The sequence below is a fragment of the Copadichromis virginalis genome, linkage group LG7 (genome assembly GCF_057382275.1).
Source record: "Copadichromis virginalis isolate Kocher_CV1m ecotype Utaka linkage group LG7, C_Virginalis_male_GT1.1, whole genome shotgun sequence".
NCBI classification, from domain to species: Eukaryota; Metazoa; Chordata; class Actinopteri; order Cichliformes; family Cichlidae; genus Copadichromis; species Copadichromis virginalis.
Window position 1 is genome coordinate 31,252,725 of NC_140624.1, and position 15,007 is coordinate 31,267,731.

Below are 15,007 nucleotides of genomic sequence, written 5' to 3' on the forward strand. Positions count from 1 at the left end.
CATCTACAGGGTGAACCATTTATATTATATATAATAAAATGGGAATGGTTGGTGATATTAAAGTCCTGTTTGTGGCACATTAGTATATGTGAGGGGGCAAACTCCTCAAGATGGGTGGTGACCATGGTGGCCATTTAGAAGGCGGCCCATTTTATTATATATAATATAAATGGCCCACCCTGTAGATGGGGAAAAACAGAAGGTCCATGGCTGTAGGTTCACCCTGTACATTACAGAAGTCAATAAGAATGAAAATATATTAAAAAGAAAAAAGATTGCAAGTCAGCTTTATTCCATGATGCTAGAACATGTATGTGATCTTGAGGAATGAGGCTCCCTGTGCTGCAAATATATTTGCTTCACAAACTCACTGGTTTGCAAAACACAAAACAAGTATTTATTTAACCCTTTAATGCACCCATGTATTTAAATTAGTCTTTCTGAGGTAGCATTAGCAGTAACAGAAGAAGAAGTGGATAGAAACAATAACAGCTGGACAGAGGACATCACAGTCTCTGTGTATTAAAGGCCTTACACCTGCATTACTTTTAAAACCCTCTGGTTGCAAAAAGAAGTATGAATGTATAGAAGAGAAATCAGAAAATAACCCTGTGTTGTTTTGGATTCACGACTTCTCTAATCACTTTCTTGATGTGTTTGTGGTCAGAGTCACTCAATTTAAGCCATTTTGAACACAACTTGGTGTTTAGTCTGTAAATTATGGTCCCACTCAGAGTCAAAATGTAGAATAAAGCAGCTTATGCGTTAGGGTGGGCCCAAGTACAGAGTTTTCGGCTCAGACTCATGGTCATAGCAAGCTAAGATACCCCAAACATTCAGCTTGAAGCGTCAAATCCAGAATATAATTCTAAAATTTGAACACAGTGGGCTGAAACGCATACTTGTCTTAAAACTATTTGGCAGGTTAAGGAAGTATAAAGAAGTAATCCAATCCAAAAAAATGTTCAAATAAATAATGAAATTCCTATTTGCGTACAGCCTGTTTCATTGCATTGTTTCGTAATCAGCCATCCATCCATTTTCTACAAAATCTAATTTATGTGTGTGCAAAAATCATTTTGGTATCTGCTAAAGGCTCAGAGGTGAGGCCCACATTTAATGTCTGAAGTTCTTATGATGAGAAGGTTTGAGAGGAAACGTGCTTTACGCCATGCGTTTGAACTTTGGTTATTTGGACTTGCAGGTGAGAAGTGGAAATGAGTTTCCACCTCTTGTTCAGGCTCTACTTGGTGTGGTCTTGCACCCACTGACACAGCCTGAGGCAGTAAGTCTGTGGACTGACGGTTGAGAAGGACCGACCGGGGTGCCTCAACCTCTTCCACAAATGCTCCAGCCTCTTCTTAAAACTGTAAACTGTGAAAATGTCAATGATGCCGACAAAGTAGCGCTGCTCGGGGCCATCAATGATGTGAAGAGGATTCTTTAAGTTTGGCAGCAAACGTCGGTTTTGGGCTTGGAAGTCTTGCAGCTCAGCCTCGGCGCTTGCTGGCCCAGCATCCTTTGCACATGTTCGAGGAGAGCTGCTCCTTGATGCAGCTTGAGAGTGTGGTGTCTTTAAGCCGCTGTCTGTTTCAGATAAGGATAGGGCAGGGTCCTCGTCCACGACTGCTCCGGGAACTGTGGCTGCATTCATATGGATTGGACTGGAGCCTGGATTCACAGACCTGAAAAGAAAAGCCATACAGATGAGAATGAGTCACTGAAACGGACACCCTAATTGACCCTTTTGTAATCCTTTCAGTCCGGTCTAGACAGATTACAACAGAGTTTAGGGCACCAAGTGAATCCAGACTGAATATACACATTGAATTCCCACGCCATTATACTCATGCATTAATTTCTGAACACCAGGTAACTGATAACTCATTTAGGGTTAAGCCTGGGGCTTGGGTTAGGTTACAGTCTACCATTTTTTATAATATTTATTCAAATTTGAAACAGTTAAAAAGAAAATATGTTAAGAGAATATATAGTCAAAAATCTGAAAGGTAATATCTTTTGGTTTCTGAGAAATGAGCCTAAATAAAAGCAACCCAGAGCAACCCTAAAATTCCACACTGGTTACTGCTGGCCTAATGGGTGTCAAGATGGTAAAGGCAAATATTTCATCCACCACTCCTATAGAAGAATGCACTAAGGCGTGTGGACATGGTTGAAACGACTGCTGGTTGAACATCAGAATGGAAAAAAGGGCTTATTAAATTGACTTGGAACTTGGTGTGGTTGGTGGTGCCAGACAGGATAGTCTGAGTCAGAAATCCTGATGTAATGGAATTTTCACACAAAATGGCAAGGTGCACAGAGAGACAGGGAACCGAATTAAATTTGAGCATGTTTTTTTTTTTTTTGCCTGTCCCGTTTGGCTCTTTTGCCATCAGAATTATTGTCTAAAGGCAAAGAAAGATGCCCAACGGATTTACTTTACCAAACTGACCATCCCAGCCTTGCCGTAATGGTCCATTTGATTCACCTTTTATTGTTTATTTTATTTTCACTTGCTGAATACGGGAAAGACTTGACTGGGGGAAAGAAGGGGAGAAAGAAAGAGGGAAAGAAAAACAGCTGAGAAGAGGGACGGGGGAGAAGGGCAAAAAACAAAAACCAACAGAATGGGCAGAAAAAAAAATACATCTATCGATCACCTGGATCACCTGTTGAGAAAGAAAAAAGAAAACAAGCAGAAGAAAACGAGAGTAATAGAATAAACAACATCACAATGATATATGGGAATATGACAGTAAATACTAAATATTAAACATTATTGTGCAGCACATAAGATCAACAGAACACAGTGGGCTTTGAGGTAGGAGCCAAAAAGGGTGTAGTTTGTGGGTGTGATCACCCGTGTGTACACCTGTGAGCATGGACGCGCTTGTTTTTTTAAAAGGTTCCTTCATGTAATGATCTGCTAGAGGGTGTGGGGGGGCCACAGCCCCGTCCTCCAGGGCATGAAGCAGGTATGGAGGAGATCAAAACTCCAGACATCCAGAGGCCCCCAGAACACAAGAGACCAAGGAAGACCAACAGAGGGGCAGCCGCGCCACTGTCCCAGAAAGAGCTGAGGAGAGTCCCAGATGAGGGCTCACTCAGTAGCCGCGGAGCAGAAGCCAGGGCGGGTTGCAGTGACGTGCCCGTGAGCTCCGACGGCAGCCAGCTGTGCCTGAGTGACCGAGCCCCAGGCCGAGAGGCCGGGGGCACCCCACCTCCAAAGTGGCCCAAGCGAGCCCCAGGCTCCAGGCCCTGATAAGCAGCCGCCAAGGAGTGAGCCGGTGTGTACCCGGACGCCCATCCCCAGACACAACGAACTGATGTCTGAGGGAGTCCGCCACCGGCAGGGGAAGTGGTGGGGGGAGATAGGCCTCCAAACCTTGGAGGGCCTGAGGTGTCCCCAGAGAGGTGGCGTCTGATACCCAACCTGACATAAAGACACAGACATACAGGCACACACAGATACAAACATCCATTCCCACCCTCATGCTCTCATATGCACTTACTCCACACTCAACCAACGTGGAGACAGATATAAAGAGACGCTGTACACACGATCACACTCCCCAAGCGTACTCTACAAACCGGGTCTAGGTACCCTTGCCCCTGGAGGGGGGGACTGCACCCAGACCCAGGTAGTGTTACCCTTTTCCCTGCGGTGGGGAGAAGCAGACCGCCCCGACTCCGCAGCAGCAGGGAGGCCCCACACTCCAGACCGCAGTCGGACGACCAAGTCCTCCTTCTAGCCCCCCCGCTTCAGCAGGCCGCAGAGAACGGGGGTGAGAGAAGACTCCAAACCTCCCTCCACCCGCTCATTGTAGTGTTGATGTATGTGTGTTCTAAAGTGCATTTAAAACCCAGGAGGGCATGGAGCTACCTGCCAGAGAGCAGCAGGTAAGCGCATAGCCCCTCCTGCTAGCCCTCAATGTCTACGTGTATTTAAAATTGAGAGGTGGGCATGGAGCTACCTGCCAGAGAGCAGCAGGTAAGCGCATAGCCCCTCCTGCTAGCCCTCAATGTCTACGTGTATTTAAAATTGAGAGGTGGGCAACGACGCCAGGGGTGAGGTGTACACCCTGATGATAATTTGGATTCCGTGTAGCGTGTCCACCCCCAAGATCCTATATGTATGTGTAATGAGAGTGTGAGTAATGTGAATGTCTGAGTTGTGGGATAAAATTGAGGCAGAGGCAGCCAGAAGGGGACAGAGGGGGGGGATGCCTCCTCTGCACGCTGGTGACACACCCCTACTCCAAGGCCCTGCATGTGTCGGTGGTTGTGGTGGAGCTGGGGTCAGCTCCCCCGCTGACCCCAGTAGGCACCCCCATACTCCGCGACCCGCCAGGGAAAGTGGGCCCAGGCCCATCCAGACTGGGGCCCAGTGCAGCAGCGATTTCTGGGATTTCTGATTAGATGAAAGGTTTTTAAGCAAATCTGAGACCAGAAGTTTTGGTCTAAGTTAACTGATAAATCCGCTTCCCATTTTGCCATAGGAAGTGATATTGATTCATCTGTTTTAGAAAGCATTCTGTATATTTTGGATAGTAATTTGGGGGTTTTAAGAGTAAGAAACTGAACCACACTTGGTGGTGTTTGTAGTTTATTATGGATTTAATTTGTTGATATTCTAAAAATCTTTTCTTGTTGATCCCATATTGTGTAACTAGTCTGTCAAATGAAATAAATTCTGTTCCTTCTAGTATATGTTCTACATATTTGATTCCTTTACCACTCCAATCTGAAAAGTTTATCATATTATTGTTTTGTAATATGTCAGGGTTATTCCAGATAGGTGTACGTTTGCATGGGATTAATGAAGATCTCCGTTATTTTTAGAAACTCCCACCATGCTGTCAGAGAAGAGCCGATGTTGATGCTTTTGAAGCATTCATGTCGTTGGATGTTTGAGCTGATAAATGGTAGATCTGAAATCTCTAGATTATTGTAAAGTGCTTTTTCTACATCTAGCCAAGGTTCATCTAAGAAGGTATGTTTTAGCCATCCTGAGATAAACTGAAGCCTGTTGGCTAAGAAGTAGTGCTGAAAGTTAGGTAGTTCTAATCCTCCTTTATCCTTGGTCTTTTGTAGTGTTTTTAAGCTTATACGTGGGGGCATATTTTTCCAAAGGAATTTGGACATATATGAATCTAGAGATTTGAGCATGTTGGGAAAGAGTGAAAACACAAGCGAAAAATGTAAAATGAGCAGTAGCAGCTATGTTTTAATGATGTTAGAGACTCAAAGCTGAGCACAGAATTAATAAAATTAGGAGGTGGCTAAAGTGGCTTTTTATTTTTAGCCATTTTCCATTGTGGAGGACAAAAAGCTTCAAACGTCTCCAGGCCTTAAACCTCGTTTGTGTAAAAATAAGGCTTTTATGAAAACACTGAATGATAAATTGATTCCTTGAAAAGTTTTAAGTTCAGTACTGAATATTACATAAAACTAGAAACAGTTGCATTTCCTGCGAAAGTGTGAATGCCATGTAGTGGAATCTGCTAAACAGCTGAAGAAGCAGAATTATCTGCTGAACAGAGGTGTAGAAGCTGAAGTGCTTGCTGAAGATGGCTGTATTTGAAAGGGTATACTGCAGAGTGATAAGAAAGCAGTGTGCATGCAAGCAGGGAAGATGTGCGGCAACCCCCACAGGTAGGATTCGAAACTTCGCCACTGGGTCTCACAGCGGCTACTCATCCCAGTAAGCCAAACCAGTTCTACTCCCAAGCAACGATATGATGAGAGAAAAAATGTGCACTGTGCAGAAGAAGCTGAATTGTGCTGAAAAGAGGTGAAGAAGCAGAACTTTGTGCTCAAAAGCAGTGAAGAAACTGAAATTTGTGCTGAAAAGAGGTGAAAAAGCTGAATTTTCAGCAAAAAAGAGATGGAGAAACTGAAAATTCTGCTGAAAAGAGCAGAAGAGGCTTAGATTTGTGCTGAAAAGAGGTGGGAAAAGCTGAACTGTCTGCTGAAAAGAGGTGAACCTGTTGAACGTTCTGCTAAAAAGAGATGAGGATACTGAAAGTTCTGCTGAAAACAGGCCAAGAAGCTGAAACTTCTGCTGAAAAGAGGTAAAGAAGCAAAAGTTTCTTCTGAAAAGGTGTAAAGAAGCAGAACTTTGTGCTGAAAAGAGGTAAAGAAGCTGAGGGTTTTGCTGAAAACAGCTGAAGAATCTGGAATTTGTGCTGCAAAGGGGTGAAGAAGCTGAAATTTATGTTGAAAAGAGTTAAAAAGGTTGAACTGTTAACTGAAAAAATTGTTGCCATAAGCAGGATTTGAACCCGGGCCTCACGGCATTCACACAATAAACTATATACACAGTCTCTTTGAATGGCAGAGATGCAGAAATGTGTGCAATTAGCACATGGCTCAGTGTCTGAGTGTCTAAATGAGACACACAGTCGTGATTGTGCACTTGCAGCTATTTATATTTCAAAAACTGGACACTGGTGCCAATTTCAGAAACTGAAAAGAAAAAACTGAACGTAACCCTAGCTCTAACTTTAACTGCAAATGAGCTGCTAATGACCTGTTGGTTTTGATTTAACTTTAAGACATTTATGCATTCACAGTTTCTTTGGAAGCTATGCTAATTTCTGTTTTTATAGTTGAGGTCTTGACTAAAAGTTGGCTTTATCAAATCTTTTATATGGTGCTTTGTAGTCAGGGCTTAAACAGCTGCGGTAAAACACACCAAACCCTACCAGCTTTGGAAAAAATGTCAGGAGAGACTGATGACGGAGTTTCCAACAGATTTAGAAACTACTGTTGGGGCTGGTATGCAGAGATTACATACCTAATTAGTTACTAAAAATGCTTTTTAATATTGATTTGGGTTTAGGGTTGGGGCTGGTAAGGCATTTGGTTTACCACTCACATGGTAAACCAAAACGTCATGTTTCTAATGTATTTTAGGTAGAATGATTATATTTTTGATTGCTAAGTCACTAAAAAACATTTTATAAATGCAAACAAATCACCTGAAGAGCAGAGTCCACCACTGAGGACTTACAGACCACAGGTACATCAAAAACACAGAGGCCTCTGTAATCCTGTCACTTAACATACACTAAAGCTGACGTGCATTGCTGTGGAAATATAACTGCTTTTCAGTACTGTCGATTGCTGCTGTGGATTTCAGGCTACTTTCTCATTGCAGCTTTTAATTTTATCAGTGAGAGAATAAGAGTCATCACTTTAGTATAAGGACAGATGAAGCTGTGGGACACAACCACAAAGTAATTAACACATAAAACATCACAGAAAAGCATGAATCCTGGTAATGGTGTCAGCTATTAATGTCAGTTACGTTGCAAGGTCTACAAAGATTCACCACAGAAGTAGTGCAGAAACCCTTGTTGACAAGCACAGAGGTAAGGCATTTAGTGTAGGTGGTCACCTGATCATTAACAAGTTCCTGTCATTAGGTTTTGGGTCATCCACCACCTTTTAAAGATCATCTTCCCTTCATGAGGCAAAATCTTGCATGACATTCCAGACCCAGGGCCACTAATGGTCATTTCATATTTCTTCCATTACCGTATAATCGGATCAATACTCGTCACCTCGGCACCAAGCTTCTTGCTGATGGCCCTTTCCCCCCCCTTCCAGCCTTAAGCATGTCTACAGTCTTGTCCCTGACTCCCTTTGTCAGCTCTTTGGTCTTTATCACAGTGTTGGAGAGGTTGGAATGACAGGGGTGCTTTAGGAACATGACGAATTGAAATTTGGATGAGCCACTCAATGACATGCAAATCAATTTATAATGTTTATGTAATAGGTTTTTTTTTCTGGCTTTTTGGTATTTTTGATATCCTGTCTCTCTCCATTAAAATTAAAGTACCATAAAAGTTAGAATCTGTTAATTTCTTTCTAAGCGAGTAAAGTTATAAATTCAACCAGGAATTAAATCTAACTAACCCTTGTTTATTTTAATTACAAAAAGTTTAATTATTAGTTAGAATATTGGCTCTATATCATCATGCAAACATATGTTCAAGAGAAAAGCAACAAAGAGCTTAGAGGCATATCAGTCAGACTTTACAGGGCTAAATGAAGCAGGCTTTATAGCTTGGGGAAGAAGACCTCAGACACTGACCATGAAGGCCCATTTCTACTAATGGACATCAAAATATTTATTATAATTCTTATTAGGCACGCACATTGATTTGAGAAACCTAAATATACAAATAACAACTCTAATAAACCCAAATAAATGAAATACAGTGGGGCAAAAAAGTATTTAGTCAGCCACCGATTGTGCAAGTTCCCCCACCTAAAATGATGACAGAGGTCAGTAATTTGCACCAGAGGTACACTTCAACTGTGAGAGACAGAATGTGAAAAAAAAAATCCATGAATCCACATGGTAGGATTTGTAAAGAATTTATTCGTAAATCAGGGTGGAAAATAAGTATTTGGTCAATAACAAAAATACAACTCAATACTTTGTAACATAACCTTTGTTGGCAATAACAGAGGTCAAACGTTTACTATAGGTCTTTACCAGGTTTGCACACACAGTAGCTGGTATTTTGGCCCATTCCTCCATGCAGATCTTCTCGAGAGCAGTGATGTTTTGGGGCTGTCGCCGAGCAACACGGACTTTCAACTCCCGCCACAGATTTTCTATGGGGTTGAGGTCTGGAGACTGGCTAGGCCACTCCAGGACTTTCAAATGCTTCTTACGGAGCCACTCCTTTGTTGCCCGGGCGGTGTGTTTTGGATCATTGTCATGTTGGAAGACCCAGCCTCGTTTCATCTTCAAAGTTCTCACTGATGGAAGGAGGTTTTGGCTCAAAATCTCACGATACATGGCCCCATTCATTCTGTCCTTAACACGGATCAGTCGTCCTGTCCCCTTGGCAGAAAAACAGCCCCATAGCATGATGTTTCCACCCCCATGCTTCACAGTAGGTATGGTGTTCTTGGGATGCAACTCAGTATTCTTCTTCCTCCAAACACGACGAGTTGAGTTTATACCAAAACGTTCTACTTTGGTTTCATCTGACCACATGACATTCTCCCAATCCTCTGCTGTATCATCCATGTGCTCTCTGGCAAACTTCAGACGGGCCTGGACATGCACTGGCTTCAGCAGCGGAACACGTCTGGCACTGCGGGATTTGATTCCCTGCTGTTGTAGTGTGTTACTGATGGTGACCTTTGTTACTTTGGTCCCAGCTCTCTCAGGTCATTCACCAGGTCCCCCCGTGTGGTTCTGGGATCTTTGCTCACCGTTCTCATGATCATTTTGACCCCACGGGATGAGATCTTGCGTGGAGCCCCAGATCGAGGGAGATTATCAGTGGTCTTGTATGTCTTCCATTTTCTGATGATTGCTCCCACAGTTGATTTTTTCACACCAAGCTGCTTGTCTATTGTAGATTCACTCTTCCCAGTCTGGTGCAGGTCTACAATACTTTTCCTGGTGTCCTTCGAAAGCTCTTTGGTCTTGGCCATGGCGGAGTTTGGAGTCTGACTGTTTGAGGCTGTGGACAGGTGTCTTTTATACAGATGATGAGTTCAAACAGGTGCCATTCATACAGGTAACGAGTGGGGGACAGAAAAGCTTCTTACAGAAGACGTTACAGGTCTGTGAGAGCCAGAGATTTTCCTTGTTTGAGGTGACCAAATACTTATTTTCCACCCTGATTTACGAATAAATGCTTTACAAATCCTACCATGTGAATTCATTGATTTGTTTTTCACATTCTGTCTCTCACAGTTGAAGTGTACCTCTGGTGCAAATTACTGACCTCTGTCATCATTTTAGGTGGGGGAACTTGCACAATCAGTGGCTGACTAAATACTTTTTTGCCCCACTGTATAACAGTTAGATACATATCAAGGGGTAGCTAAATAGTTTGCATGCAATTCAAATACAAAATATTCAGTGTAAATATTTGAGCTCCACATGCATTATATTATTCTGTGATTCAGGGCTTGTGCTTGAATTGAAGCCAGATATCAAGCATATCGTGGGCCAAAAACAAAAAGGCAACCATGACTCAGTGTCTGAATTTTATATTCGTCTGAAGCTGTGTCTACAGTCTGTAACTGAACAAAACCAGTAATGACTCAGTTTTCTTCTAATTTAAAGCAGAGTGAAAAAAAAAAAACTTAAGTGGAGGAATTCTGCAACAGGACCCTATGCAGGAAGCTTAGTCTGGGAGCCCAGCCCACTGCTCTGGATGTGAGTGAGTGATGAAGCAGCATGCGTCACACACTAATGGAAATTACAATTTCTGGCTTAGGACGAGGTGTCTGATGCTCCTGATGTTCCACTTTTATTTTAGGAATGAAAAAAAAAAACATTCGGCCAGCGAGTTGTTTCTGATTGTTTTCTCTTATTTTGTCTTTAGTGCTCCATCTGCTGAGTTAACCTTGTTAATACAGCAGCTGGATTTTAAAACACGTTTGTGTTTGTGTTTTTGTGTTCGTGTTCATTTGGAGCTTTTGTTTCATACACCTTAAAGATCATAATGATGTCATGCTGTGCTTTCACTTTCTCCATGCTTGCATGTTGTCATGACTGCAGGTATTTGTTATTGTATGGATAAATCTGGTGTTAAGAGATTTATCAATATTTATTGTAATGTCAGCAAAGAAACAAACCAAACCCAGTCTGCTGGTGAGGCTCTCTGTACTTTCTGTGGTTGTTAGTTCAAAGAGCACTGGCTGAGACAGAAGTCTCAGGTTTCCTAAAACAGTGATGCAGTGCAATTCTCACAACGCGTTACCCAACATTTTAACAGCCATGTTTAAAAAATGTTTAATTTGCAACTCACATGGCAGAAATTCTGTGCATTTAGGCACGTAAACCTTTTGAAGATTAAACCAAGCATCAGGATAGGGAATTTGAATGAGGCAGTGCCATTAGTGCCAGACCGGCTGATCTGAGAGTTTCAGAAACTGCTTAGCTGCTGAGATTTTCCCGTACAACCATATCTAGAGTTTACAGAGAATAGTCTGAGAAGAGAGAGAAAATATCAAGTGCCAGGCAGTTCTCTGGATAAACATGTCCTGTTAATGAGGCTGACAAAAGAGAATTGCCAGACTGCTTTGACCTGATAGGAAGGCAACAAAAAAAAAAAAAAAAAAAAAAACCCAAATAAACAAAACAAAAAAAAAAACCCTCTCTGAACACACATGTTGAATCTTGAAGCAGATGCAGCAGCAGGAGAGCACACCAGGTTTCATGCTTGGATAGAAAAACGTTGCGTGGTTCGATGAAGTTTGGTTTCTGCTGTGACATTTGGATTGAAGCTGCAGCAACTGTGTGATGTGTGATGTCAATATGGACCAAAGTCTCAGAGGAATGTTTCTAACACCTTGTTGAATCATGAAGAATTGAAGCAGTTCATCACTTTTCAGTGTTTTAAAATTGCTGGAATCCTCCCAAAATTAATACGCAATCAGAACTCTCTAAATGCAACAAAAATGAAAATCAGGGTACTAAAACGTACTTTTTTGCTCTTACGATGAGCGTAGCAAAGGAGAGGCCCTGGTGGCGCTCGTCATGGTGTAGGGGCTGATGAGCCAGGAGAAGGCTGTAGTCCAACACGTTGAGCTGGCGAAGGAAGTGTGTGTCAATTTCCACCTGTCGCAGGAGCCAGGAACGCTGCTGGTCTAAACAATTAAACAACGCACAGCTCGAAAAACACAATACTGACACAAAAACTGGTATTTAATTGTTACTCCGGCACATGGACATGACATTTGCAGTGAGATACTGCAGTGACAGGCCTGGAAGAAGGTGCAATAATGCTACCTTTTGAACTTATACCCTGAATACATAAATGCTCTTACCCAGAGTGATGAACTGGCCCTCGAAGTTGAGGTCTTTGAGAACCACGATGATGTGGCTTCCCTCTGGTGCAGGCTCTGTCCAGCGACTCACCTCACAGCCCTTAATGTCATACCTGACAACACAAAAAAGGCATAACTGGATGTTTTCAAGGTTCTGCTAGAGGCTTGGACCATCGAAACATGACCCAAAAGTTCCAGGAACAAGGTTCACCTGGTATAGGTGAACCCAATCCCTGGTACATAATGCATAGAAGGCACTACAAAGTAAATGTCTAAAAAGTGCAAGCGTGAAAAAAAAGTCACAAGAGAGTCACGGACAGCACCTGTCGCATCAGCATCCAAAGCCATGCAAGCATGTGCTAGTCTGTTTGTAAGAGATCGGAAGGTTTGCAGTTCCTGAGCAATAGTCAACTTCAACTTGTCGCATATGGATGCTTGTAAAGGACATCCTTCCAAGCTTACCTGGCATTGATGCGATCATCTGGATAAAACACACTTTGCATGACAATGAAGAACTTCTGGAACAGATAAATGGGAAAAAGTACTTTATAATCCTTTGTTTCACATTGTAATTCTCAACAGAACTGAACAGGCGTAAAATGTATCTGTACCTTTCGTCTTTGTGGGATTTGGATCCTGTGAACACCTAAAAACAAGCAACCAGTTACTTAATTGAGACATTTATTTTAAGTGGGATTTATTTTAAGTGGGATGTGGGATTTGCAACATAAAACCTCTTACTCTAAAACCTACTCTACGGTTTATTGCAAATGAGAACTCGCTGTCACCTGTTCAATTCAGTTTAATTCAGTTTTATTTATACAGCCCCAAATCACAATAAGGTGCTTTATTTTGTAAGGTAGACCCTACAATAATACATACAGAGAAAAACCCAACGATCATATGGATTATCTTTGCTCCCCTATGAGCAAGCAGTTTGGCGACAGTGGGAACGAAAAACATCTTTTTAACAGGAAGAAACCTCCAGCAGAACCAGGCTCAGGGAGGGGCGGCCATCTGTGGTGACCGGGTGGGGTGAGAGGAGGAAAGACATGCAGTGGAAGAGAGCCAGAGGTAACAGGAGATAAAGACAAAACCACCATGAGATGCAAATCACAACTCTAGGTAAAACAGAAAGAGAGTCCACCAGAAATACACGTACGATAACATCCAATACTTGTGATACTTAGACATACCAGGACAGTGGTGTAGCTTCCCTATGGAGGCTGAGGTTTATGATCCCTTGGTTCACCACCTTAGTCTGCCAATCCGAGGGCACTGTCCTTGTTTTCCATGTTTTGTGTTGGTGCATGGAATTGGTGACAAGTCGCATTCATCCGAGGGATTGTTCATAAAAATGTGTTTGTCATAATCTGTTCTTCAATTATTCACTGAAGTTCTGTACTGCAGTATTATTAAAGTTTAAGTTACTCATACAAGTAAAAAGAGCCAATGTTACACGAGTAATAACACATGGATTGTTCTTCTCATTCGCCTTTCAGGGCTCCATACATTTCCCCTCTGAGCGTTCAGTCTAGGTCGATCATTGAAGGCTGACATTTCTCTCAGTTTTGGTGTTTTCACTAGTTACAAAAATCGTTTTGGTTTTTTTTTAAGTTTCATTTTTAATCACTTTCTCTTTTATTTTGAAATTGCTTTCATTATTTTATTTTCCAGGCACTTCTTACTGGCTATGTTTGCATAGAAAAGTGCTTGATATTTAAAATTATGAACAAAGAGGTCCTACCCAAAAACGAAGTTCCTTTCATTTCTCATGAGATCCTAAAACAATAAGAAGCTAGCTGACCTCTTTTGTTAATACAAGTTAAAAGCAGCACAATAATGGAAACTAGTGGGCTCAACAGATGATAAATATCGTATTTATGAAGCCAATTAATCACAAACCTAAGATAAGATACAAATTTTTAACACGTGTGCAATCAGATACATGGACAAAAGAGGATAAAACTAATATTAGAAAAATCAGAAGAGGTCAAACACATGATACGCTGAAAGTGACAGCTACTGCAGACAAAGCAGCACAGTACGAGTGAAAGGAAAAGGATTCACAGGACTTTGTGTAAACTTTAAGAGCTTTGCTCCATAACACTGGAAAACAAACTTCTATAAACCTTTTTTTAACCAGAAAAGAAGGGCAGCAAAAATCACAGCTGTTTAAGCTGACAGTTCCAGTAATCACAATGTTCAGTAATAAAGTACTTTTCAAATTGAAGCTAACAGGGGAAAAATCAATAAAGTTGATTCTACTAATTCATAATTGTACTCATTTTCATTCACTACAGACAGACTTCACACCTTCTTACTGTCTGCACGCTGAAGGGATTTTATGCCCCTTGCAATACGCCACACCACTTTCTGTGGAGTTGCTGGGTTGGTTTTGGTTTTGTTCGTGCTGATCTGTTGTCTCGAACGTAATCTGCTCCAGAGCATGTTAGGCATGCATCAGCAGCAAGATAAGACGGGAACCAGTGATCAAAACCAGCCAAGTTTAAACCTGAAGTGACTTCCTACACACGTCTTCTGCATAGCACGGGCCTCTGCTTTTCACTCGCCCACTGTTTGGTGTATTTATAATAGGGAGCTAATTTCTGTTGCTTTTCACTCGCCCACTGTTTGGTGTATTTATTATAGGGAGCTAATTTCTGTTGTTTAATTGTTGCTGCAATTTCAACGAGGTAAAAATCAAACTGCAACAGAGAAAAATGTGTCATTGTGAAGGTAAAAGGCTTTCGGTGGAATTTCCCCTGCAGAGTTTGTTTAACATTGCACTGAAAAAAGGGATCATTCATCAGAAAGCTGTAGGTGTGCTGCAAGTGTTTTCTGCTCTGATAGGACTACCACAGAGATATTATGCCTGTGCCAAGATATACAAAGGACGAGTGCAGGGTAAATGTCATCCAAGATGGCATTTTATTATTTGTGTATCATGGCACAGGTGTGAAAGTGCTGTGGTAGGCCCCGGGGCAGGTTTATTTTTGACTAGTAAAGCGCTATATAAATACAGGCCGTTTACCATTATTCTGTAGCAATTACACAAGAATATCCAGTAATGTCCCTGCCTACAATTAAACACATTCACTTACCGAAAATCGGGGGCAAGCCTTTTACCACAAACTTAGTCACTGCTCGGTGACATTCGTCTATCCTGGCCTAAAAGGAGACGCTACCG

The 15,007-nt window shown here is 41.9% G+C and overlaps 1 protein-coding gene across 4 annotated transcripts in view; it reads right to left on the reverse strand.

The window, feature by feature from the left end:
• Nucleotides 1–244: 244 nt before the first annotated feature.
• Nucleotides 245–15,007, reverse strand: part of pip5kl1 (phosphatidylinositol-4-phosphate 5-kinase-like 1) — a 61,973-nt gene continuing 47,210 nt past the window's right edge. For all 4 annotated transcript variants that reach the window (XM_085463018.1, XM_085463016.1, XM_085463015.1 and 1 more), the window contains 5 exons: nt 12,429–12,463; nt 12,280–12,335; nt 11,818–11,930; nt 11,475–11,637; nt 245–1,685 (listed from right to left, as the gene is read on the reverse strand). In XM_085463018.1, the coding sequence (XP_085319144.1) occupies nt 1,244–1,685; nt 11,475–11,637; nt 11,818–11,930; nt 12,280–12,335; nt 12,429–12,463 (809 nt within the window). In that variant the 3' untranslated portion in view covers nt 245–1,243. The remainder of the gene's footprint in view (nt 1,686–11,474; nt 11,638–11,817; nt 11,931–12,279; nt 12,336–12,428; nt 12,464–15,007) is intronic.